Genomic DNA, 27,851 nt, shown 5'->3' with positions numbered 1-27,851 from the left:
ACAGATTTTGTTTTATTTTATGGAAAGGTAAAGAAAAATGTTCGAAACGTTACTTTATTTGACATAAGAATTTATCAAATTGCTTTAACGTGTTTTTTATTTTTCTATTATTTTACTTTACTATTTAATTACTATCCAGAAATATTAGACCAGATACACCATCCGTACAAATAAAGTTACAGCAGTATAAGATGATTTTCTACAGTGTGTATATATTTTTTGTTTTATTTTCTGCTGTATTCCAGATTTGAACTTTTATTTTGAAATGAATTTCTAAACAAGTTGAATGGCAACGTCGACGCTGTTGGTCGTTGGAGCTGTGCAGGTTTTAGAGGCGATAAATGGATAAAACCTGGATTAAATCAGCTGTAAAGTGAGTTTAAGTGAGTTATTGTGTAGCTGTGCGGTTTGTGTAGTGTGTATAGTGTTGTGTTTGGGGCGGGTGTGTGTGTTTGAGGCTGGGCTGGGCTGTTTTATCTCAGCACGTTGTGGGTGGGTAGTGTTAGACTGGGGCAGCAGGAGAGCAGATTTTATCTAGTGTACCTGTTTCTGATCTTCTTCTCTTTAATATTGGTTGTTTTTATATTTATTTAGTGTATTTTTGCGGTTATATGCGTGTTTTTATTTTTTTTTCTGTGTGATTTACGAGACTTACACCTGCCTGTCTAACTTACAGACAACTTACTCAACTCAGACTGAGCTTAACCATGTAAATATGTAGTATTTTCAAAATAAATATAACGTTATATATTTATAAACATTTTTTCAGCTCCAGTGAACATATAGGAACATACTGTAGTCTTATAATAATTACAGACTGTAGTTCTGTGTCTGTTTCTCTGTATACTTTGTTATTATCCTCCTCTTATTACCCTGTTCTTCAATACTCAGATCCCACAGGAGAGAAAAGCACCACAGAGCAGCTATTCATATTATTTGGGTGGTGGGTCATTATTCACACTGATTAGCATGGTGGTGGTTTATGAGGTGTTAGTGTGTGTTGTGCTGGTGAGTGAATTAGAGACAGAATCAGTTTTTAAACACTTTAATCTCAATGCTGGACTGAGAATAGCCCAGTCTTGCGCTTTTAACTAGTGATTAACTGGCAGTTTGTGAAACAATGTCAATTTAATTTGTGGCAATACAGCCTTAAAGCATGACATACACCACCATGCTTCAAAGTTGGAAAGGAAATCTTTTAATTAAATTCCTCCTGCCCCACCCCTAAACCCATACATCACTCAGTGCCCCTCCCAAACTACTCCTTACATTTTTTTTTAGCATTTTTCAGTCAAAATAAATCAGGTAGTTTAGTTACCCTTTAACCAATCACAATATCACAATATATTGCATTGCTTAACGTATTACAATATATTGTGAAATATTGAATTATAACCTCTGTATATAGTGATGTGAATGTTCTTGCCAATACACAACACTAATATTTACCATTTCTGTCTTCCAGAAACAAACCATGATCCGCAGGTCCAGGATCAGCGTCCGGCCGAACGTAAAGCCGTCAGTCCGAGTGCCGGCGGTCTCTCGAGATGCGTCCCAGGATAATCCCCCAGCAGCCCCTGCTGACCCCCCCAGCGAAGCAGGGGTGAAGATCGGGGTGGAGGAGGTCCAGCCGGCACCTTCTGCTCCAGCAGTGGAGTCTTATAATAACCACGACCCCCAGAGCGACAGCGTGCAGCCCCAGCCCGATATCACCCCTCCTGCAGGGTGAGTTACTTACCCACTCCAGTAACTACATCTTAATGTTTTATTAAGTGTTTAATATTAAGTGCTGAACTCTTGATTAGGGTTAAGTCTCAGATGATCCTCTTTATTAAAAATGGTTCTACACAAAACCAATCAAAAAGAGTGGAAGGCTGCTAGTACATAAAATATTCACTATGCAAAATAACCATATATTTTCATTATCTATGCGTTATATATTCTGCTTTCCTTTTTATAATTATTTTATATTGGCCTGGGATAAAAAAAAAAAAGAATCCTAGTAAAGAATTGGCAACATGGCCCCAAAATAATGTCACAATATTTCAGGGTATTTTTGCAATAACAGTGTTCTTAGTTTTATAAAAAAAAATCACTGAAAATATTTGAGAAATTTCAAGAATATTTTACTGCAATAAAATTAGTTTTAAAGTTTTATTTTTATGTGCATAAAATAATTTTAAACATGTACTAGAGGCAAAAAAAAGTTTTTTTTAAAATAAAAGAATAAAATGTAACAAAGTAAGTAATATAAATAAATAAATACAATCTAATAAACAATAAAATCTAATACAAAACTAAAATGCAGAATATGCACATGCACATGCATATGAACTGTAAATATTAATAGCTGTAAGTAATAAATTCTGCTGGTATTAGTCCTACATTCCTGCATTATGTGATTATTTTAATTTTCAACATCATATTATTTTTTTCTGTTATTTTCTTTTTTTTTTGTACAGTATCTTTGCTGAAAGGCCCTTAAAATGCAGTTATATTCTTTTTGTTCTTATTATTATTCTTATTTTTCTTATTCTTAATTAAATAAATTATAATAAATAACAGATAATTGTATAAATTATAAAATTAATAATAATTATTACAAAAAAACTTTTATTAGAATTGTTATTTTTATAGTGGAATTATTATAATGAAAAAATGTGCATTGGAGAAAAAAAAAGTAGCTGCTACTTTTACCACCAGTTCATGAAATAAATGTTTTTTTTTTTTTTGTGCAGGGATGATGCAGCCCAGAGCACTACTGCCGGCTCTGTACCTGCGAGCGGCCCTCAGAGAAGAAAACGCTTCACTGTTTTACCAAACCTCGCCAGACCCCGAACTTCCCCCGCCCCCGCTCCCACCCGCACCTCCTCCAGGACCCCCAGGTCTCCTGTTAAAGCTCCAGTAATAAACCCAGAGCCTGCAGAGCCTGCAGCTCCAGACCCACCACCACAGGACAAGGTGAGCTTTATACTACTACTGCTACTGCTGATAATATCAATAATAACAATAGTGTAGATCATATTTCATCATATTAAATATACAGTACTATTTAAACTTTTGGATACACATTATTTTTATTATTTGTTCATGATTTGTATTATTTACTACATTGTAGATTAATATTAAAGACTTAATAACTTTGAAGTAACAAATATGCAATTAACAAGACAATGCCAAGATTTTAAAAATAGCTAGAAATAATGAATTAAGAGAATCAGGAGATGTGAGCAGAGATCTACATTTAATATATTATTTCTATATATATTATTTAACCCTTCTTTACTTTCCCAAAGAAAATATGAATCAACACACAGTTAAAGTGAATTCAGCAATTAATGTCTATTTATTCTTTAATGTACCGCCCACAGACCACATCAGACAGTCGAGGGAAGAGGAGGCCGTCTGGAGGTGGAAGGCAGCCTAAAGCTCAGCCCAAACCTGAACCTCCAATTCAGATCAGTTCAGAACCATCAAGAGAGCCTCCAGAGAAAGACCTTGGAGCTGTGGAGAAGAATGAACCATCAGCAACCAATCAGAATGCAGGATTTTCCTACCCTGAAGAAAAAATCCAATCAGAACTTGCCGCCACCTCTGAAATCCCAGCCCAGGCTCATGAAGTCCAGCTTATTTCATTAGAGAAAGAGACTCCAGTAGAGGAACAGGGTGATTGTGTTTCTCCAGAGAACGATCAGTCCAGTCTCCAAACAGGGGGAACACAATCCCAGTCCATAGCGCACGTCCCACTGGCTCTGAGGACCTTCAACGACCCGATGGACCGGGCCAGGCTCGCGAAAGCCAGGAAACTCAGAGAGCTTCTGAGAAAAGAGATGAATAAAGACAAGGTTAGATTTTTATTTTTTTATTGCTGTTATTAAAAGATTAACAGATGTACTGATCTTCTGAACTCTTACAGTCTAAGATCAGTAAGAAAATAAACTAATTATTAAAAAAGTAGTTGCACCCAGAAGGAATTAATTGACAATAATGAGTTATTTGGTAGTAAGTCTTGGCAGACTGTCATGGAGAGAATTAGAATGGCAGCTGGTCATCTTCATCAGTAATAAGTCCCACTTTTGTTTATATGTGTTTGTTTAATATAATTAAGAGGAAGATGGATGATCACAAGCCATCAAACCACCAAACTGAACTGCTTGAATTTTTGCACCAGGAGTAAAGCAGCATAAAGTTATCCAAAAGCAGTGTGTAAGACTGGTGGAGGAGAACATGATGCCAAGATGCATAAAAACTGTGATTAAAAACCAACCAGGGTTATTCCACCAAATATTGATTTCTGAACTCTTAAAACTTTATGAATATGAACTTGTTTTTTATTTGCATTATTTGAGGTCTGAAAGCTCTGCGTCTTTTTTGTCATTTCAGCCATTTCTCATTTTCTGCACATAAATGCTCTAAATGACAATATTTTTATTTGTAATTTGGGAGAAATGTTGTCTGTAGTTTATAGAATAAAACAACAATGTTCATTTTACTTAAACATAAACCTATAAATAGCAAAATCAGAGAAACTGATTCAGAAACTGAAGCGCTGTCTTATTTTTTTTTTCCAGAGCTGTAGATATATATATACAGTTGTGGTCAAAAGTTTACATACACTTGTAAAAAAACATAATGTTATGGCTGTCTTGAGTTTTCAATAAGTTCTACAACTCTTATTTTTCTGTGATAGAGTGATCGGAACACATACATGTTTGTCACAAAAAACAGTCATAAAATTTGGTTCTTTCATAAATTTATTATGGGTCTGCTGAAAATGTCACCAAATCTGCTGGGTCAAAAATATACATACAGCAACAAAATTTGTCAATTTTGGTGATGTAGCGAGTTGTGTCAATCAAATTAGCTTCATGTCATGGCCTCTTCACTTCTTGTAAGTGATTCTGATTGACTACAGCTGTTGACTTCTCATGAGCCCATTTAAATAGGGCTCATTTGACCCAGTGATTAGACTCAGCTACAAAAGCTACAATGAGAAAGTCAAAGGAACTTAGTGTGGATCTGAAAAAGCGAATTATTGATTTGAACAAGTCAGGGAAGTCACTTGGAGCCATTTCAAAGCAGCTACAGGTCCCAAGAGCAACTGTGCAGACAATTATACGCAAGTATAAAGTGCATGGAACAGTTGTGTCACTGCCACGATCAGGAAGAAAACGCAAGCTATCACATGCTGCCGAGAGGAGATTGGTCAGGATGGTCAAGAGTCAACCAAGAATCACCAAGAAGCAGGTCTGCAAGGATTTGGAAGCTGATGGAACACAGGTGTCAGTCTCCACAGTCAAGCGTGTTTTACATCGCCATGGACTGAGAGGCTGCCGTGCAAGAAAGAAGCCCTTGCTCCAGAAAAGGCACCTTAAGACTCGGCTGAAGTTTGCTGCTGATCACATGGACAAAGATAAAACCTTCTGGAGGAAAGTTCTCTGGTCAGACGAAACAAAAATTGAGCTGTTTGGCCACAACACCCAGCAATATGTTTGGAGGAGAAAAGGTGAGGCCTTTAATCCCAGGAACACCATGCCTACTGTCAAGCATGGTGGTGGTAGTATTATGCTCTGGGGATGTTTTGCTGCCAGTGGAACTGGTTCTTTGCAGAAAGTAAATGGGATAATGAAGAAGGAGGATTACCTCCAAATTCTGCAGGAAAACTTAAAACCATCAGCCCGAAGGTTGGGTCTTGGGCGCAGTTGGGTGTTCCAACAAGACAATGACCCAAAACACACATCAAAAGTGGTAAAGGAATGGCTAAACCAGGCTAGAATTAAGGTTTTAGAATGGCCTTCCCAAAGTCCTGACTTAAACCCCATTGAGAACATGTGGACAGTGCTAAAGAAACGGGTTCATGCAAGAAAACCATCACATTTAGCTGAACTGCACCAATTCTGTCAAGAAGAGTGGTCAAACATTCGACCTGAAGCTTGCCAGGAGCTTGTGGATGGCTACCAAAAGCGCCTAGTTGCCGTGAAAATGGCCAAGGGACATGTAACCAAATACTAATGTTGCTGTATGTATATTTTTGACCCAGCAGATTTGGTGACATTTTCAGCAGACCCATAATAAATTTATGAAAGAACCAAATTTTATGACTGTTTTTTGTGACAAACATGTATGTGTTCCGATCACTCTATCACAGAAAAATAAGAGTTGTAGAACTTATTGAAAACTCAAGACAGCCATAACATTATGTTTTTTTACAAGTGTATGTAAACTTTTGACCACAACTGTATATATATATGTACACATGTGATGCTCCACAGACTGTTACAAGAAAATAGGGAAAAATCTCCCTTTAAGGGTTTTTATTTTATTTTATTATTTATTTATTATTATTATTTTTAAATATATATGTATATATAAAAAAAAAGGCTATGACACACCAGTGTTTTTCGGTAATTAGCAATTAGGTTTAAAATGGTGAACTATTGCTTGATTCATTATTATGATAGCCTAAAGACTGCAGTTTACAGTCTGACTAAAATATTAATTATTCCTGATGTCAATAGCAAAAAGAGAAGCACCCAAGGCCGAAGATGTGGGTGAAAACGTGCAAAACAGCGAAAGATCACACTAAGATGACCATGAGAGAGCTGATCTACTACCTGCCCTCAACCAACCCAATGAAGTAAGTAATGCTGTTAAATTCAGTCGTTTCTCACTGTAATTTCTCAATGTATCCCTCAGTTTTTCATGTCTAATTATTTAATCATCGCCTGATGTGTATATATATATATATATATATATATATATATATATATATATATATATATATATATATATATATATATATACATATATATATATGTATATATATATATGTTTATTTCGTTGTTGCATTCAATTCATAACCAGTCATTGTCTGCGGGCTCCAGGTCTGCTTGAGGTGTAGGCAATTGATTGGTTTGCTTGCCTTGGTGCATTTGGCCTGATTTAACCTCTAGCTGCTGCATGGCTGTCAACACTAAGCCAGTGTTGCATCCAGTTGCATTTTAACTGTTTTGATTAGTGATCTAAACAGAGTGTTACTCTCTTATGATTTTGATTTAATGACAGAATTTACACTGATTCTTTGTGTAAATTAAGCTTGAGAGATTGATCATTCTTCTTTTCCCTACAGATCATATGCGGAGGATGAGCAGAAAGTGACAGAGACAGTGTTGCCTTCTTCTCCAAAACCAGCGTAAGTTTTATTTTATTATTTTTATTTTATATATAGGCACGCAAGCTTTATAACTGCTCTCAGATGCTCACTCTGTCTGTCTGCTGTCTCTGTGTTCAGTCCTCCAGCTCCTCCTGCTGTGCCTGTGGCAACTGTGGAGGATGGAGGTGAGGAAGAGGAGGAAACAGCATGCAGTGCAACCGGAGAGGAAGAGCCGTTACTGGCCCCCAGAGTGAAGGTGGCAGAGGATGGATCTCTTATCATAGACGAGGAGAGGTCAGTTCAACCACACCTAAACTGCTGAAAAACGGACTGTAGCTTTTTATAGGTGGAGAGAAATTTCAGATTTGTATCAGAGCAGACTCAAGGTACAGTATATTGACTGTATTAAACCTGTTTTAAACATAACTTAACTTCATGTCTGTGTTTGCGTGCGCAGTTTAACCGTGGAGGTGCTCAGAGTTAAAGGCCCGAATCCAGCTGAAGATAGGGACCCCATATTTGAGCGTGGATCCACCACAACCTACTCCAGCTTCAGAAAGGGCACCTACACCAAACCCTGGTCCAACAAAGGTAACAATACAACACTGACCTTAGACTTGATAATAAAACACAGTGGATCAACACCAGCAGATGACAGACATGACTCTCCAAACAAACCATCACTGATCATCAGTAAATTTTACATTTCATTTAAAGTAAATCAAGGGATCAGAGTCTGGAGGAAGAGTGGAGACACACACAGTCTAAACTGCTCGAGGTCTAGTGTGAAGTTTCCACCAATCAGTGATGGTTTGGAGAGACATGTGATCTGCTGGTGTTGATCCACTGTGTTTTATTATCAAGTCTAAAGTCAGTGCAGTTTTGTTTTTTCCCACAAATCTTACAGCACTTCATGCTTCCCTCTACTGACAACTTTTATGGAGATGCGGATTTCATTTTCCAGCAGGACTTGGCACACTGCCCACACTGCCAAAAGTACCAATAGATCTTATATAATATTCTAATTTTCTGAGACACTGATGTATGGGTTTTCATTGGCTGTAAGCCATAATCATCAGATATAAGGGGAACAAACACTTAAAATAGATCATTTTGTGTGTAATACATTTGTATATATATGAGTTTTACATTTTGAACTGAATTACTGCAATAAAGTATGGTAACTTTTCAAATCATTTTACATATTAGCTGAAAATAGACTGCTGAATTTGAATGAATAATGCTCTTTCTTCCCCCCCCCCCCTCTTTGTTCCTTCAGAAACAGACATGTTTTTCTTGGCTATCAGTATGGTGGGGACAGACTTCTCCATGATTGGCCAGCTGTTCCCTCATCGTGCTCGTATAGAGATTAAGGTACGAGTTGCCTCTCACTGGACTTTGCTATGATATACACACATTCTCACACAGACAGGCTTCGAGAGACTATGTCTGGCATCATGTGGTCCTTTCTAATTTGTTTCTTTTTCTTTTAGAACAAGTTTAAAAAGGAAGAAAGAGCAAACTCCTGGAGAATAGACAAGGCATTCAGTAAGTGATCATCGCCAGACAAATATATCAGATCTTTACTGGAATAATAGCATTTTCTTTATGTGTGTTATAGTATACACTATTTTAATATACAGCTCTGAAAAAAAAATAGATCACTTAAAAAATGATGGGTTTCTTTGATTTTACCAAATTGAAAACCTCTGGAATATAATCAAGAGGAAGAAGGATGATCACAAGCCATCAAACCACCAAACTGAACTGCTTGAATTTCTGCACCAGGAGTAAAGCATCCAAAAGCAGTGTGTAAGACTGGTGGAGGAGAACATGATGCCAAGATGCATGAAAACTGTGATTAAAACCAACAGGGTTATTTCACCAAATATTGATTTCTGAACTCTTAAAACTTTATGAATATGAACTTGTTGTTTTCTTTGCATTATTTGAGGTCTGAAAGCTCTGTATCTTTTTTGTTATTTCAGACGTTTCTCTTTTTTTTTCCAGAGCTGTTTATGATATACAAGTCTGTTGATGTAATATAAGCCATTTTATAGTTATTTTTTATATTGTCATATTTTACATATGACACAAATGTAGTCAAATAAACCTACAGTAGTTATAAAAGGGGTTGGAAACACACCATTTATAATTGTATTGTAACATGTTGTTAATATTTCCACTTTCAGAGGAGAGGCGGCGCTTGGATCTTGAGTTCTTTAACAATCTGCTGGAGAAGATCCTCCAAGACGAGGAAAAGAAGCGCAAGAAAAAGAAAGATGGAGCCAAACTGCCCAAAGCCTCCGGCTCAACACAGAGGAAATCGGCAGGTTAGTCACTTTTTCTAGTCTATTTCCCATTTCTCTGTACTCAATTTTGTTCTGAGTCACTGTGGACTCAGTAAAACTCCTCCTGTGATTGGCTGAGTGGTCCAGTGGCCTAAGGCCATCAGCAGCCAGAGTCCGAGAGAACACAATTGTGCATGCTCTCTCTGGGTGATGCTGAATGGAATCGAACCCCCTTTTTCCAAATTAGGGAGAAAATAGATAAATAAGTTAAAGGGAGAACTCACTGTTTGCATGCTTTTGTATTTCCATTCCCTGCTGCCCCTATAAATACCACAAAATACTCCAAGAAAAAAAACAAAAAACACCAGAAAAAATCCATCCATTCGTTTTCTGTAAATCAGCTGAAAAAGCCGTTTGAATGCTCCCTTATTGTGACATCAAAATAAGTAAATCTGGGTAGAACCGCACTGAATTATAATATGTCTTCTTTAAATCATCATCTCCCTGCAGTGAGGAGGAAGAGGGGCCAGTCTTCTGCAGGATCAGAGGAGGAGGAAAGCTCGGGCAGTGATGTGATGGAGGGAGAGAAGGAGAACGAGGGCGTCTCTAATGATGGAGGGAGCAGCACCACTCCCACCATCTCCCCCAAGAGGAAGAAGGCGAAGAAGAAGAAGCAGATGAACAAAGCAGGTGTGATACAGGGCTACAGGCAGCCGACTTCATAGAAGAAGAAAAAAAATAATTTTCATTGGAACCACTATAAAAAGATTGTATTTCTTTTCGTCAATTTATCATGAAATTTAGACACAGCATAAAAAACAACTATATAAAAAAAGTACAAAATGAACATTAGAATGAAAAGTATTGTGGACGTTAGTGAGGTCAGAATATATACTGGAGCTTCATTTCAGACAACACTGCTCCACAGCTCAATACTGGGGGGCTTTATACCCCTCTAGCCCACTCCTGGCATTAGATATGATGGCAGTTTGCTTGGGTTGATCTGCTCATGAGAGTCCTATTCTTTTGGCAATACGTCTGTATGGGGACTAGGCAAGCTGTGTGTATATTTGCATTTATTGCACGTCTGTGCCAGCAATTGGTGCCAACAACTTAAAGTAGCAAAACGTGTTCATTCAAAGGGGTTTCCACAGATATTTAGACGCATAGCAAATGTGAACAGCACTGTTTAAATGACTTAAAATGAAATAAACACATACCGAAAAAAAACAAAGATCAGTTTAACACAGTAAATCTGCTTATTTGAAGGGAAAATTAAAGGAATTTAGACCAACATAAATCATTAATTTGTTCATCAGCATCACCACATGAATTTCATGTCTGATTTTTAGCTAACTCCAACCTCAACTCAAATATTTAAAATAGGCTTAAAATGGGAGGTATAGTTTGGGAGGGCAACTGGGTGATGTATGGGTTTAGAGGCGGGGCAGGAGGGAGAGCTGATTGGCTAAGCTGCAGCAGCACCAGTGTGCCTCTGATAGCAGATCTAAGACAAAGATGGTTGAATGTCAGCAGGGAGGCTGTATTATTAATTGACTGATTTGCCAATATGCATAATGATTTGCATATTGTGATATACCAACGTACACAGAAACATCACCCACACCTATAGCACAGTTATAAACCCTGAGAGGATACAGCAGAGGCAGACAGAACCACAATAAAAACATTTTTTTTTAAGTTTAGGAAAGGTCTATACAATTTTTAAGGAGTATTGCTATGTTTCACTACTTTAAACATATAAATGAACATATTTCAGCTACTAATGGGGAAAAATATGATTTAGGGTATAGTGGCTCTTAGTCATAATGTGACTGATCTCCTTTTAGCAGGCATGGCTATTGCAGAAGATGCTGAGAACCTTATAGCTGAAGGACCGTCCCCTGTTGACAGGTAACATTTAGCATTTAGCTTTTTGTCCATTTTTAGCACATTGTCTTTTTGTATATTAAATAATATATGTTAAATTTCTGTATTGCTATATAATCAGGTTGCAGGATCCGGATTTGGAAGTGGAGAACTGTGCAGGTTCTGATATTAAACCCGCTCAGCTGAAAGGCCGAGTCCGGAGACCAGCACCTAACCTGTTGCGGAGGTGGAGGAACCCGTCTGTCCAAAAGAAAGATCAGGACACTTCAGCTGAAGAGGAGAGTGGGAAGACAAAATTACCTAAGGTACTGATTAAATTCAGCTTTTTAGAAAGCAATGCATACTTTCTTTATTTGTTTGTGCCGCCATCTTTCCAGTGATTCTCAGAACTCTGAGAACTCTTTGAGTGTCTGCAGAGTGTAAATGGAGTAGCTACTCCCATCTCCCAAGTCATTTAATGTTGATATTTCTAATAACATTAAAAATCAGTCATAGATTCTGCAGATATCCTGTAGTAAATTTCTTTACGGCACCTACCCATATAGAAAACTATATAATTATTGTGATTGTAGTGAGATTTAAGTAATATAACACACTTAGTACTTTGTAAATTAAGCTTTTGCATAGCCTTAATGGTGTAAAATGTTTTTTTTTTTTTTAAATAAAGAAAAGCACTTCTGATGTCGGTTCTGGTGGATTAGAGGATTCAGAAGAAGAGGAGGAGCCTGATCTCACTGCTGTTCAGGAGCACATTCTAAACAAACCAACCAGGTCAGTAATTAAACAAAATAAATCCATATTTGTTTTTCTTTTTATAATCATGGTAAAAATATTGTTTGGTAGTCTGTATAACTTTCCAAAAACAAAAAAACAAGCCCCCAGGAGGAGAGCTTTAGAGATGTTTTAATAAACAATCCATTACTAAAATCCATTACTTATTGTATGATTATGTATGTTATTTGTATTTATTGTAATATTTGTGGTTTACTAAGTAAATAAACACTTAAAACTAGACAGTAAAAGTGATTTTTTTATTGTAATCATTTGTTTCATATACAAATAAAAATAATTAAAGTTGATCATTAGCGTTATTTTGTCGTTTAATTAATTTTATAATGTATATTAGCTATGGCCTTTATGGCCCTAAAATAATATCATTTCATGTCCAGCCTTTTTTTATAACAATATTTTTGACTATATAACAAAAAATTATTTTTAAAAATAAATAAATTAATATAATAGTTTTGTACATTCAGCAGAATTGTGTAGTTTGTAAACTTTTTGTAACTTACCAAGACCCTTACTTAGTTATTTAGTAACTTAAGGTCACTCAAAAGCAGTGTGAAAGACTGGTGGAGGAGAGCGGGCCAAGACGTGTGAAAGCTGTAATTAACAATCAGGATTATACCACAAAATATTGATTTTGAACAAATTATTTGAGGTTTGGAAGCTCTGTATTTTTTTTTTTTATTTCAGCCATTTTTTCTGCAAATAAATGCTCTAAATGACAATATTTTTTATCTATCTTTTTTCTCTCTCTCTCTCTCGTTCTCTGCTTGTTGTGTTCTCAGGTCAGGGAGAATTCCTAAGCTCTCCCAGCATGTGATGCGAGCGGTGGCAGATGAAGATGAGGAAGAGGTGGAGCAGCAGTCGTCCTCCGCTCCTCCACCCGAGACTCGAGGTCCAAATGTCTCCTCCCGCAGGACCCGGAAAAAGCCTGGCCCCAGCCTCAAACAGGGCATGCCCAGGAGAGGCAAATCCAGACTGGTGACGTTACGGGCCTCTGCCGCTGAGGAGGAGGAGGATGATGAAGAGGATTATGACACAACTCAGGATGAAGAGCAGTATCTCTCAGATGCAGAGGAAGAGGAGAACCAGGCGTTTGTACCGATGGGTCTCCGTACTCATCCTCAGGTCCACACAGAAGTGGAGGAGACTGTGGAAGAGGTGAGTGAGGGAGAGCTGAAGGGGGAATCATAAGCTAATTACTTGGTAATTAAAATAATTACTGTTTGTGGCCCTAATTTAGCTTTAATTTTCAGCTGTATTAAAAATCTACATTCATTTTTATTTTACATAAACCTACAGTATTTCACAAAAGTGAGTACACCCCTCACACATTTTTTAATATTATATTATACCTTTTAATAGGAGAACACTAAAGATATGATATTTTGATAAAAATGTAAAGTAGTCAGTGTATTGCTACAGTATAACAGTGTACTTTTGCTGTGCTCTCAAAATAAGTAACAAAAAAAATCTGGATATTATTCTAAACACATGAAATCAGCTTTTTCTGAGTGGAACCGGTCCTGGAAAACTGCTGGATGACCTTGGCCTTTGTCCTGTATCTTAGATTTCTTAGTTAGTAATATTCGTATAGTCGAGGATATCTTTACGTACAGCAACAATTCTCTTTCTCTCATCCTCAGAGAGTTATTTGCCATGAGGTGCCATGTTGCACACTTACTCATATTTCCAGTGACCAGTGTGAATAAATGTGAGAGATAACACCAAAAAAAAAAAAAAAACACACCTGCTCCCAATTTACACCTGAGACACTTATAACACTAACATGGTCATGAGTCACATGACCAAAATAATGTAAAATGGCTAATTGGTATATTCAATTTTGTCGCCTGAAGTTCAGACATCAGTGACCGTGTGTTGTTATATAAGCTGTACACTGACTACTTTATACTGTATCAAAGTATCATATATTCAGTGTTTTCCCATGAAAACATATAATAAAATATTTACACAAATGTGAGGGGTGCAATCACTTCTGTGAGATACTGTATACTGTATTTTTTTTCTCATCAATCAGCATGTTGTGTGTGAATGGTAGCATTCCCTTTGTGAACCTGTTAAAATCTAAATCATTTTCATTGTGTTTTTACATTTGTTTTCTGCTCTGTTTATGTTCACCATTATATTTATCCATGAATATGTTACCCATCCTCATCCTTCACCCTCATCCTCTCCCACTTCCTCCCGTTCTTGGTCTGTGTGCTCCCAGCTGGACATGTGTGTGAATGTTCCTGATGTCCTGGGCATATCCCAGAATGCTGTGTGTCCTGAGTCTTCCTGTGCGAGATCACTGGGCCCTGGGGGCACTGTGCCCTGTGAGCATCAGCTAGACCTGCTTGTTGTAAGTGACCCTTTAGCCCCGGGAGTCTGTGTGTGTCTGATGAAATGCACACAGATTACAAATCAGCCATGATATGTGTATCATCATTATCATATATCAATACAGGTGCATATTAAAGAATTAGAACAGAATTTTAAAGTTACTTTATTTCAGTAATTCAGTTGAAAATGTGAATCTCATATATTATATATCTGTATTAAACACAGAGTGATCTATTTTAAACATTTATTTCTTTTATTGTTAATGATTTTGGCTTACAGCCAATGAAAACCCAAAAATCAGTGTCTTAGAAAATTTGAATATTATGTAAGACCAATTGGAACTTTTGGCAGTGTGCCAAGTCCTGCTGGAAAATGAAATCCGCATATTCATAAATGTTGTCAGCAGAGGAAAGCATGAAGTGTTGTAAGATTTTGGACTAAAATAGCAACAGTGCTTGTAAATATATCTACACTGATGGAGTGCTCCACTGACTGAATACAACCTAGATAACAGTCAACCGCCAGGCGTTCATTGCTATCTTGGCAGTGAATTATCACAGGCAGACGCTTTGAAAAAATGCAAAAACAAAATGGGCGGGGTAGTTTGGGAGGGTTTAGGGGCAGGGCAGGAGCATTCATTATGTTCTTTGTGTTACTCAGTATTTTTAGGTTGTATTAAGTATTTTTGTTTTATTTCGCTTCCAGGATGTGATCGAGTTCCTGGCTCCAGAACCCATGGAAGGTAAGAAGTAATCTTCCTGTTGTCTTGTTACTAGTGTGAACTAACAGTGTGAACTGATTTTGGCTTGAAGTACCATTGTACAATGATTGATAATGTCTTTACTGTTTGTGTCTGTCTGTCTGTCTGCCTGTCTGTCTCTCTGTCTGTATGTCGGTTCATTGCAGTGTCAGAAGAGAGTTCTACTGAGGCAGCCAGGACTCTCCTGACCATTGGACATTGTGCTCATCTGATTCCTGCGGTAGAAACGTCCGGTGAAGGCAAGATCATTTTCAGTACACCAATCAAATTCCCATGCCTCCTTAATGCAATCGCAACCAGCGTAATGCAGTGAAACAGATACTGGACCTAACCAGTTGCACGCAAAGGCTACGTTCACATTACCAGGCTGAAGTGACTCTAGTTTTTCTGGTTTTGTTTTTTTGTTTTTTTTTTTTCAAAACAGATTTGAGTCACTTTCATATGTGATCCTAAATCGGATAAGTATCTGATCCATAGACATGCGACATGAATGTAAACGGTCAAATCAGAATTCATGCGTCTTTTTGCTGGTTCGCATTAGCATTAGTGCTACGTGCTTCTCTCTCGTACCCACACTGCTTCTCTTGGTGCAGCCGTGCAGCTATAGCTGCAAAAAACAGCAAAAGCAAACCGCCTGGCCTTTTTCCTCCTCCTGGACCTGAGCATGAACTTCAGAGCAGCTGTTTACTCTCCACTCCAGCAAAAGATGCTCCACATATGAGCTGCTAACTCATCCATTTCCCTTTATAAAGCTACGAGTCTCTTGTCTCTCTAATATGAGGGTTTTTGTTGTTGGTGAAGAAGGAGACGTTTATACAGGTATCAATGTGCAGCATGTGAGACGTTTTTAGAGACAGATTTGTTCACATTACACACAGATACAGATCACTTACACTTACATTTGTGAATGTGAACCGTCAAGAAAGACAAATCCGATCTGAGCAAAAAAAAAAAAGAAATCGTATTTGAGCAATGTGGCTTGTTGTAATGTGAATGTAGCCTCAATATAGCACCTTTGTCGCATTCTCAGCGTAATAACTCAGAAATGCCTCAATATATCAGCATAAACCGTAAATAGATAGAAAGGCCAGATTCTTCCCACAAGTCAAAGTCCATAAAGACATGAATGAGCATGTCTGGTGTAGAAAAACTAGGAGCCAGTCCTTTTCATCCAATATCAGTTTCTGACCTCACAAAAGCTCTTCTGGAAGAATGGTGAGGGTTTGTATGGTTATGAAAAAACTGGAAAAGTCATGGAATTTGAAAATTGCAATTTACAGACCTGGATAAGTTTTGGAAAAATAAAAACACCCAGAAAGTTTTGGAAAAGTAATAAAAATTTGGTCTACAAATCGTTGTGTTTCTTTCTCCATCGATAAACTGAAACACAAAGATTTGTAGACCAAATTTATATGACTTTTTTGTTTGTTTTTTTTGTTGCTAATTCAGTAATTTAGCTCTTCACAGTGGAGCTCTCAGGATCTGACACACATTTTATTATTAAATATTGTGTGACAACATTTTATCTGTTTTTTAATTATAGTTTTAAATTGATTTTCATTATTAGATTTTTGGTTTTATTGTCCATATCTGCACTGATGTTTTAAAAATCATATGGTCATGGAACATTTGCCTTGAAGGCATGGAAAAGTCATGAAAAAAAATCATGGAAATGTATTGGTTAAAACTTGTATGAACCCTGATGGTGAAAATTTTCTATAAACACACTCCTAAACCTGGTGGAAATCCTTCCCATGAGAGTTTAAGCTGTTATAGCTGCAAAGAGTCGGCTGACATCAAATAATCCCTATTGATTAGGAATGAGATCACTTAAGTTCATATGCGTGCGAAGGCAGATAAGCGAATAAGCAAACTATTAGCAATGTATTGTAGCCATAGGAATGTAATGGTAGGACTTACCAGCTTTTCTGATTATTTTTTATTTTTTATTTTTAGATGATGACGACGATGATGATGATGATGATAATCTCATCATTATTGAAGACCCGTCGATGTTTCCCCAACATGAAGTCCAGCAGGAAGTCATCTTAGAAACGACAGAACATATACTGGAGACTGGAGAAGAAGAAAACGTCCAAGTAGTGACCTCGGATCTGTCTGTCGGCGTCATCGCAGAGTGTAAGGATGATCCTGAATCAGCCAGTATTGTCGTTAAAGATGATCCTAACCAAGATGCTTTTAGAGCTGGTGTTACTGAAGCTTCTGAGGCAGACTGTGCTGCTGTGGAGGAATCAGTCTGTTCACAGGGAGCTGAATCAAACACCAAAACCTCAGAGCAGACTGCGCCACAGACACGGAGGAACCGCCTACCCAGACCCAAGCCCAACCTGGGGCGAGCCTCCAGACCTTTAAAAGAACAGCTGAAGCAGAGGCAGAGGCAGGACTCACCTGAAACTGACGCTTCAGATGCATCAGTAAAGACCACCACTACTACAGAAGACCAGCTGGATGAGTCTAAACCATCGATAGAAGCCTCAGCAGAGTCTCAGAAAGCTCTGGATGACTCTCCTGCAGTGTTTATGAAAACAGAAGCAAAGAATCCTCAGTTATCACTTGAGAAGAAACATAAAGATGAAGGTTCTGAAGTAAAAGTGTGTGAGGAAGAAGAGAACGAGGAGAAAAGACAGCAGAGGCTTCAACTGCAGCAGCCTAACAGCAGGTAATCTGCATTAAATTTGTAATTTCATATCAATAAGTGATTGTTATTAGCTATCAATATATATATATATATATTATTTGGGTGTTTGGTGGTTACTATTCTCCGCACTCCAGCAAGAACATAGCAGACGTATGTAGTCTAGTATGAAGATGATCCGTGCAGAGACTCAAGAGACAAACTCCAGTCCAACTAAACTCCTTTAATATATTTACATTGTTCTGTATGTAAAATACATTCATTTTTAATAAGCATGTATGCAGCTGAAACAATAGGGAACAGCCTAGTGCAAAATCCCAAATTATATTATCAACATTATCAACATTTTAATAATTGTAAAAACTTTAATAATAACATTATAGTCTTTATTGCTTTTAGAAAAATGTGTTTTGTGCTCTGTGGGCGTGGCCTAAGCTTTTGTTCTTAGTGGCTTTATTTTTTTCCCCTTACATTACTTTTACTTTTATACTTAAACACTTACTTAAAGAATAAAAAGCTTAAGTTGATACTTTTTCAAATTCTACAGAAGTATTTTTAAACCCTAGTAATAAATGTGCTATCTTGCAGCTCTACCTTTTTAATAATTATATCTTGTCTGTGTGTCTGTCTGTCTGTCTGTCTGTCAGTGAATCAGCTTCTGCAGTTATTGAAAGCTCTGTTCAGCCCTCTCAGCCCAGCAGAAGGTGCCGTGGACCCAAACCTAAACCTAACCTGGTCCGGAGCTCCAGAATCATACACCCTCACACCCAGAAGACACCAGCTCAGCCTACTACGACATGTGATCTATTTTTTTTATTTTACATCACAGTAGTTTATTAGTGTTTTGAAAGTTTGTTTTTGAAAGTTTGTTTTATATTTTATGTAACTGGTCAAATTAATGATTTTTTTTTTTGTTATTTTTTTTTTTTTATATACAGTTCCAACTGAAGAGTCAGCTACTGTGAATTCGTCCACAGCCACCATCTCAGACCCTCAGAAATCAGAGGAGGCCAACATCTCCCAACATCAAATACAGAAAATGGTTAGTTTTAGTATATACGTGTGGTTATTTTCAATCTATTGTCAATCTATAAAAAAAATTTAATAGATTAATCACAACAAAATTCTGTTATTAACTGTGATTAATCACAGTTTTTCCTGCTCTGCAAGTAGCCTGAGTGGTTTATAGGGTGTCAATGAAAAAAAATACATAAAAAGAAATAAATTACATGATTTTTATAACCTGTAACTAGTATGATTTTGGTTTACAATATATATTTTGTATCTTATTTCTAGGAAGTCTGCAGTAACATTGGTCCGGAGGAATATTCTGGACCTGTTTCCAAGCAGGACTCTTTAGAAACATCTGAGAGGAAGAAGACAGCACACATTACTGATGATGATGATGATGATGATGATGATGATGTTCAGATTGTGTCTGTGGAAGCTTTTGCACCCATGGCTGAGGTCTTTTCTGAAGAATCCGTCTTTATTCTGTCTCTCACTGAGGTCCCGCCCACTGCTGCAGAGAAGCAGGATCTGACCCAATCAGAATCTCTCTCTGAAACTTTGAGGTGAGCAAAAGAACTGAGATATTAAATAATACAAGAATTTTATCAGATTTGTAAAAAAAAGTCTGATCCAGAATGTCATGATACTAATAATAATAATGCACTCTATAAATCTCCATGTATCCAGGATTAAAGTAAAATAAATGATACTGGACAGATATAATCTGTTTCTAGTAGATATATAATGAGAAATGTTTTTTTGTTGCTAAAAACAGTAAAAAAAAAAAAAAAGAAAAAAGGTAGTACTCTGATGTGATAATTAGGGTTATTTCAGGGTAAAAAATCGGTCTTTATATTGAAAAAGGTTGATAATATTATTGTGTATGATATGATTTGGCACGAAAAACTAGTAGAAAGCTTTTCCTGGACAGTAGAGACAGTTACTCCAACAAAAGCAGGATAAACTATTTTAAATACCGTTAATTTCAGAAGAAACAATGTACTGTATTATTTTACTGCACATGATGAATCATACATAATTCATAATCAGAGTAGAAATTGATTGACATCCATTACAAGATGATTTCTTACTGTAGTTTTGCATTTTGCCGTTTTTTTATTATTTATATTTTTGTCACACGCCATGATACATGTGTCCTTATGGGACATTTTAATCTTTGTATATATATGTGCACAAACACGTCAAAAGCAAACACAGAGATTTCTGCCAAGTCCCAATAAAGCTATTTTTTAACAAAAAGTAAAAAAGGAAAAGCAGCAAGAAACAAACACGGATTTTGTGTGTTTCGAAAATATTTTTCAGCTTTGAAATAAAAAAATATATTGTTAATATATCGTTTTGTAAGATAAGTGTCTCATCACACCCCTAGTACTGGTTAAATAAAAACTCACAAATACATCATAAACTATTTGCATTGTACAAAGTTAGAGTTGCATGCACACATTATCATTATACATTTACAGTAATCATTCTTATTATTATATTTTACAATTTTTAGAATTAGCTTAAATCCTAATAAACAACATGTGAGAAATATTATATATATATATATAAACTCTACCTCTCTGTTCCTTTTCAGAGCTGCTGATTGTATTGCTGGAGATCCGGCCTCTTGCCCGGGTCCCTCCAACATGTTTGCACCCATTTCAGAGGATGAAGAGGAGGAGGAGGAGGAGGAGGAGGAAGAGAAAGAGATGGATGTGGAAAATGAAAATAAAGGAATTGAAGATGGAGGTTTGAGGCAGATCAACAAAAGAGAATATTCTCTTTTAAATCAGAAGGTGAGAACATCACAGATGGAAGCTAATTTACTGAATTTACATAATATTACATCCATTACTGACTATCATTCATTACAGGGCACATTACATTTTTCAAAAGTTCGTAGGAACGGACATTTAATGTGTATGTTTGTCTTTAACTTTTATATACTGTTCATATTGATTTTGAGTTATTATTGTATTGACCAAAATAAATATATATATATATTGTGCTTTTACTTTATCTTCATTTCATGCAAATCTACACCCATGGTACAGTTAGATAAATGACAGAACTCAAATCTTTTAAATCTTTATAATCTTAATATTTAGATTTCAGAAAAATACAAAAGATTAGTAATCGGAAATGAACAGGTCAGGTGAATTTGCTGTAAAATGACTGGTGTGCCTCACATTATCCTCACATTAGGTTAAATTAGATTTTTGTTCATTGTTCTATCTACAGATAGAAGAATAAAACAAGTATGTCTGGATCATGAACAGATCAATCAATCAGTAGCTAAATGCAAAGTGTTGCTATATTTCCACGTTTCTTACTGTATTCATTACTTAATTCTGTATAATATTTTGTAGAACCCTGTTGAGGAGAGTCCTGCTGAGCAGCATGGTGAGACTGTTTCTGTTTCCTTTACATTTTCAGGTTTCTCAGATGTATTGTAATTATTGTAACTATTGGTTCATAAAACATCTGGCTAGAGCGTGATATTACTGACTTTTACTTGAGTTGGTTTTAATAGTTGGTCTTATTAACACGTTTAATTCTTATATTTTTTTATAGGGGATCAGTCATTAGGCTGTAAGGATGCTGTAAGTGAGGAGGTGACTCATCCTGCTAAAAGACCGAAACTTCCAGAAAGAGGCAGGAGAGGTAGGAGATGTTTTTTCACATTTTTCATATATCATCATATATGGAGAAAAAAAAATGAGTTTCTTAGATTTTACCAAATTGAAAACCTCTGGAATATAATCAAGAGGAAGATGGATGATCACAAGCCATCAAACCACCAAACTGAACTGCTTGAATTTTTGCACCAGGAGTAAAGCAGCATAAAGTTATCCAAAAGCAGTGTGTAAGACTGGTGGAGGAGAACATGATGCCAAGATGCATGAAAAAAACTGTGATTAAAAACCAACCAGGGTTATTCCACCAAATATTGATTATTTCTGAACTCTTAAAACTTTATGAACTTTTAGTTTTTTCAGCCATTTCTCATTTTCTGCGAATGCTTTATTAAACATATAGTTTTCATTATTATATTTAGTAGCCAATTATTATCATTTAAGAAGTGCAGGCTTGCACAATATAAGACTGTATACTATTATACTATTACAATATATCGTTTATTATTGTTATATATATATATATATATATATATATATATATATATATATATATATATATATATATATATATATATATATATATATATCTTGTTGGTCCATTGGCTCAGATAAATTGAGTAGAAAATGGATAAAAATAGGAGATGAATGAATAAAACTTTAATTACAATAATAGATCATTATTTTCTATTTTATTCTGACAGCTAAACTACAAATCAAACCAAACCCAGTTCAGAGGAAAGGCCTCCGCAACCAACCTGCAACAATAGGAGATTTACCAGTACCTGCATCAGAGGAGGCCAGTTCAGCACCGGCTTCATCACAGCGGACCTCGTCCAGATCTGAAGACCCTGTGCTGTTATCCACTTCCATAAAGGACAGTTCCTCCAGTTCCTCCACATCACACTCACCAATCGAACGGACTAAAGCTTCCAACACTGCACCCACAGACTCAGCACTCCCCCCTGACCCGTCTCTGTTCACCCCAGATCTCATTTCTCTACCTTCAGCTCAGTCTGCCAGTGTAGAGGCTCCTCCCACCACCACTGTACCTCACGCTGAACCTCACACCTCCTCTAAAGACTCTGTGAAACAGGAGAACCTTTCAGAGACTCCTGTTGGAGCTGAGCACTCAGAACCCAGTGGATCAGGAGTGGATCCACAGCCAGTCCACCAGATCACACCACTGGCTTCAACTGGGCCGCTTACGAGGTGAGTTAATCTGATATTAATATAGAAAAAACACATTTACAATATTTCCCTATACATCACTTATTGCATCTGTCCTTTGACTAACGTTCATTACTAGGGGTGTCCCGATTCTCTAAATCCTTGATTCGATTTTTGTTCCGATTTTAGAGTCACGATTCGATTTGATTTTTCGATTTTCTTTTTCCTTTTTTTTTTTTTTTTACAGCAAAGAGGCCTATGCCAGTTTTAGATTAGTCTATGATCAGTCATTGGTTTCTATTTACAGTTGCTTATTTCAAAAGGTGGGCTTGATATAAGCGATGCAAAGTGATACAAGTGATCTGTAATACACCACATTAGGCACTAATGGTCAAATTTTAATAATTTAATTAAGATATATATGTAATTCCATCTAGTGGCTTTTTTGGTAGCAGCAGTGTGCACTATTAAAACAGTAATGTGCAACATAACCAAATAAATAATAAAAAAAATACAGGAACTGTCATGTACAAAATAATAGAACAATTAGAGCCTTAAAAACTGAACTCTATCCTATTATAACAGTTAAACATGAAATATAAGACTCGGTCCCTGAGAATAACAAGTTTTTTTCTTTAATAAAGATATATTATTAACTTTATCTGAGAGAAAGATGCTCCTTAAGGTACCAAAACTATTAACATATTTGAGGCTAGACAAAACAACTGTTATTTTATATTTTTAAGTTTTTCTTTAAGAAGAAAGGGCTGCTCTTTGAGCAGTCACAATGTGAAATATCCGACCCTAAATCTGTCTGAAACCTGCCCTTCAGAAGCTTAATCTAGCCCAATATCTAAGATTGTGTCAACCTTGACAGCCGTTCACAACACAGTACATTTTAATTTGAATGGTTTACTATGAAGACTTTTTGGCTATTGTGGTAAATTAAAAGTAGCCTGTGCTTCAGTTTTAAAAGATATTGACTGAATATGAGTCTTGTTCTCTGCTTGTTTCTCTCTGTAGGCCTGGTAGGAGACCCAGAGGCTTCTTGTCCTTCATGTCCAGCACAAGCACACAGGGTCCTTCATCGGCTTCCAGGGGGTCCGCAGCAGGCCCTCAGAAACCGGCCATAAACACGTCTCGTTCTGAGAGAAGACGGGCGGCTCCAGGTCCTCTTACCTCCACCTCCAGATCAGCTTCTACTTCCCAGAAATCCTCCAGACTTAATCCTTCACCTACGGTCACACCCGCCCCAGATCCAGAGGTAAGAGAAAAAACGAGGGTATTAAAAAAAGGAGTTTACTCTTATTTTGTTAGAGTCTAATGTATATAGAAGACTTTCTACTAGTTTTGAGAGCATTGCTGTGTGAATTTGATTTTGATTTGCATTTAGCCTTAAGAGTGTTAGTGAGGTCATGATGTTGGATGATCATCACCAGTTCGTCCAAAAGAGTACTGAATGGAGCTCCATCACTCCAGAGCACTGCAGGCTTTATACCCCTCTCTATAGCAGTAGACTTGGTGCCAGTGGATTTATGCTCTTATGGAACTCTTCCAGCCAATCAGGGAAGAGTAGGAAAATAGTAGAATATGGATTTATGGAACTGTCGATTACAATCAGGATGATTTAATCTTAATATTATGGTTTTACTACTTCTGTTGCTTCATTTGATTTCAGTTTGGGTAGGTCATGGACAGCTTGTAAAAAAAAAAAAGGTCAAATAAAAATAAAAAAATCTGATCCGAGTAAAAGTAAAGTACATGCCCAACTGTATCACTGACTTCCACAAAAGACTTATGGTTATGTGAAAACATCTTGTTTTGTAGCCTTATTTATTTTATGCAGTTTTAATATGAACATTTATCGTACTGTAAATAACCTTTATACATTTGTTTGTCATGTTCCTTCTCTTGTTAAAAAACATGCTTTTAAATTCACTTTGCATACATATATACACTGCCTAACCCCAAAATAAAAAAGTCTCCACCTGGATTTAAGTAAGTAAATGATGTGTTGGTTGGTTGGTTGATGCTGCAGTTGATCTGCAGGTTTAGGTTCAGCAACAGTATGTGCTGAAAGAATGAGGTCAGCTGACTCTACCTGAATATACTGAATATAAACCAGGTTATTCCTGAATCAATGGATTTATTTATTTCTTCATATTCCAAGATATCAATGTCAGGATTGATGGGGCTGGAATTGTGAAAGAGTTCAGAGTTCAGGGAGCATGAGATCATCATTTATCATTTTCACACATGGATTGAGAGAGAGTTCACCACAGAGTCCAGATCTTAACCTCATTGAGAATCTTTGGGATGTGCTGGATGGAGAAGAGCTGCTTTGTGCAGTGGTCAGACTCTACCATCATCAGTGCTGCTGCAAGATCTTGGTGAAAAATTAATAAATTAATGCAACACTGGATTGAATTTTTGAAATCTTGTAACATTGCAGAAGCTTATTGAAACGATGCCACAGTGAATGTAAGCAGCAATCAAAGCTTAAGGCGGTTCAACCGAATATAATATTAGAGTGTGTGATTGTTGATCTTTCTGACACCTGTCTGTGTTTCTGTGCTGTCTGGCTTTTCTCAGGTAAACGCAGAGCCCGAAACACACAAACCCGACACAAAAAACCCGAGCACAGAGGAGGAGGAGGAGCCCACCAGCGTTTCTGCATATTTCTTCAGCGACATCTTTACCATGGTGGACGAGCAGGAGGAGATGGAGTGAAGGAGAGAGACTGAAGTTAAGGAAAATAAAGAAAAGGAAACTGAAGTATTAAACAAATGAGATTTAAAGTATTTTAACCAAGACTGATTAAAATAGGCAGCAGAAGGCAGGCAGTATTTCACCAGCACTCCTTAAAAATGTACTGAGCCAGATTATTAATTAATATACAGCTCTGGAAAAAAAAATTAAGAGAACACTTCAGTTTCTGAATCAGTTTCTCTGATTTTGCTATTTATAGGTTTATGATTGAGTAAAATTAACATTGTTGTTTTATTATAAACTTCAAACAACATTTTTCACAAATTCCAAATAAAATTTGGTCATCATGTTCTCCTCCACCAGTCTTACACACTGCTTTTGGATAACTTTATGCTGCTTTACTCCTGGTGCAAAAATTCAAGCAATTCAGTTTGGTGGTTTGATGGCTTGGAATCATCCATCTTCCTCTTGATTATATTTTTGATTATAGAGGTTTTACTCATCATTTTTAAGTGGTTTCCTATTTTGTTCCAGAGCTGTATGTGTCTATTAGCAGTATTTCTCAATCCTGATCCTCTGATTTCAATTGGCCTGCACTTTTTAGTGTATTTCTTAGTGTATATTGAATTGTATTGGGTGTTTTAATAAAGGAAAAACACTAAAATGTGCAGGGCAGTGGGGCAGGGTTGAAAAACACTGATAAATGTACAGGTTTTATCCTGTTATTTGATTCTCTATGAGTTTTTATATTATATATTTCATTGCTGCCTGCCTGTATTGACAGTACAGATTATGCAGATTACATTTCAGTGTTGGAAAGTTGAGTCATTGTCAAGTTTTGTGCAAGTTGTTTACAAACCGGTGTAATAATTACATTTCCAAATATGTAAATATGTTAATAAAATTTTATGACTACCTAAACATTGAAAAAACTGACTCCCAAATTCAAATTATTTATTAATTCTTTGTCTTTTGAGAAATATCCTTTTTTTTTTTAGCTAAAAGAGACCGCAAATTAGTATATGTCTGATATTGAGGTGTGTATATATATATATATATATATATATATATATATATATATATATATATAGATGTGTGTTACATTTTTATTTTATTTTGCATCGTAATTCAAAGACGTTTGGTTCTAATAAATCATTATTTTAACTGGAATCTCTGAAGTAAGGTCTAGTAATTAAAGGGCACCCGATTCAGAGAATCACCCTCATTCAGATGTTCCCTTAAACATTTAGGAATCATGTTTATGCCCCGATGCTTTCAGGAAACCCAGCCCAGCAGAGCTATTCATCTGAGCAGTAAATGTTTGTGTTGGGGAAGAAGACTCAAAATCTGAATACAAATCAACACACAGGAGTCATTATCACAATACTCTGCCTTTTTGCCCCTCATAACTTTCAGAATCAGAAATTACTTTTTTTTTTAGTATTATATTTATAGATATAGACTTTACAATACAGAGAAATTATATTTATCAGCTTAATCACTTTTTATTTTCCTTTTTTCATCATTGCCATGCATCTAAAATTATTTTAATTACTAAGATATTTACACCAACAAGATAAACAGCTTAAACTTTACCTCAGCTAAGTATGTAGACAATTAGAGAAATATTAAAAATAAACTAATATTATTCATTACTGCTCATGCAGCAAGTAGCTAAAGTCTTCAGAGCTTTCCACTATATATTATATTGTATTATATTATATTATAGCTTTTAGAGAAGTTAGAATTCTTGGTTGTATTTTTATAACTTTAAACATAATAAAATTAACTAAAAAAATAGCTTAAATACACTGTTGTTGGTTGTTGTTTTCTTTTGAAATTGCATTAAATAAAGGCAACACTAGGGCTGAGTATAGCTTTAAAATGTTCAATATATTTTTCTAAATTGGTGTTCGACCAGCTTGGTTATGTTTATGTTGGTGGTGTTGGTCGTGTTTGTTGGCCAAACATACTTTATTAAGAATCTATTCTACTCTTATTAAGATTAAATGAAATCTCATGTCAAAATCTGTATTTAAGTCACAAATATTTAGCTTATAGATTTGAACAAAACAAGAAAATCACAGTGAGTGAGGAGTGCTTAATGTAATGATGTTAGTAATCACATATTTTATATAATATATCAATATATCAATAATCTGATTCCTGCCTTTTTCCTCTGTAACTGTTTTTATCTGTTCTCTGATTGTGTTCACTGTTACACTGCATTACCAGCCAGTGCTGGACATGAATTAAACTTAAATGTTATGCTAACATTATGCTAACAATGTGCTAATGCTAGCATTCTGCTAACATTTCAACACACTGTACTGTGCAGGAGTCTCTGCTTCAGAACTTGTCGCCATGACGGCCGGAACTTTAGCTAGCATACAGTGGTGACATCACCAGGCCACAGTGTATAAGCACTCGACTCTCA

At 36.3% G+C, this 27,851-nt stretch overlaps 1 protein-coding gene across 4 annotated transcripts; it reads left to right on the top strand.

Annotated features, from left to right (window-relative positions):
* Positions 1-278: 278 nt before the first annotated feature.
* Positions 279-26,346, top strand: zgc:162472 (uncharacterized protein LOC553495 homolog). 4 transcript variants are annotated; one of them, XM_022676605.2, is made up of 29 exons: positions 279-373; positions 1,466-1,725; positions 2,739-2,961; positions 3,372-3,845; positions 6,519-6,637; positions 7,130-7,192; positions 7,292-7,447; positions 7,611-7,744; positions 8,433-8,527; positions 8,647-8,701; positions 9,346-9,486; positions 9,955-10,134; positions 11,298-11,358; positions 11,456-11,639; positions 12,002-12,105; positions 12,906-13,281; positions 14,354-14,485; positions 15,172-15,208; positions 15,373-15,465; positions 17,183-17,906; positions 18,530-18,681; positions 18,821-18,924; positions 19,179-19,456; positions 20,494-20,695; positions 21,269-21,302; positions 21,474-21,563; positions 22,240-22,747; positions 23,729-23,969; positions 25,298-26,346. In XM_022676605.2, exons 2-29 carry the CDS (start codon positions 1,475-1,477, stop codon positions 25,433-25,435), a joined length of 5,349 nt encoding a protein of 1,782 aa, XP_022532326.2. In that variant the 5' UTR covers positions 279-373; positions 1,466-1,474; the 3' UTR covers positions 25,436-26,346. The 4 variants fall into 4 exon arrangements, with proteins under 4 accessions (XP_022532326.2, XP_022532323.2, XP_022532325.2 ...); XM_022676602.2 differs by having other exon boundaries at positions 11,295-11,358; XM_022676604.2 differs by having other exon boundaries at positions 279-383; positions 11,295-11,358.
* Positions 26,347-27,851: the final 1,505 nt, after the last annotated feature.

This window comes from Astyanax mexicanus, chromosome 17 (assembly GCF_023375975.1).
Source record: "Astyanax mexicanus isolate ESR-SI-001 chromosome 17, AstMex3_surface, whole genome shotgun sequence".
In the NCBI taxonomy this organism is placed as follows: Eukaryota; Metazoa; Chordata; class Actinopteri; order Characiformes; family Acestrorhamphidae; genus Astyanax; species Astyanax mexicanus.
This window is presented reverse-complemented; position numbering and strand designations above follow the sequence as displayed.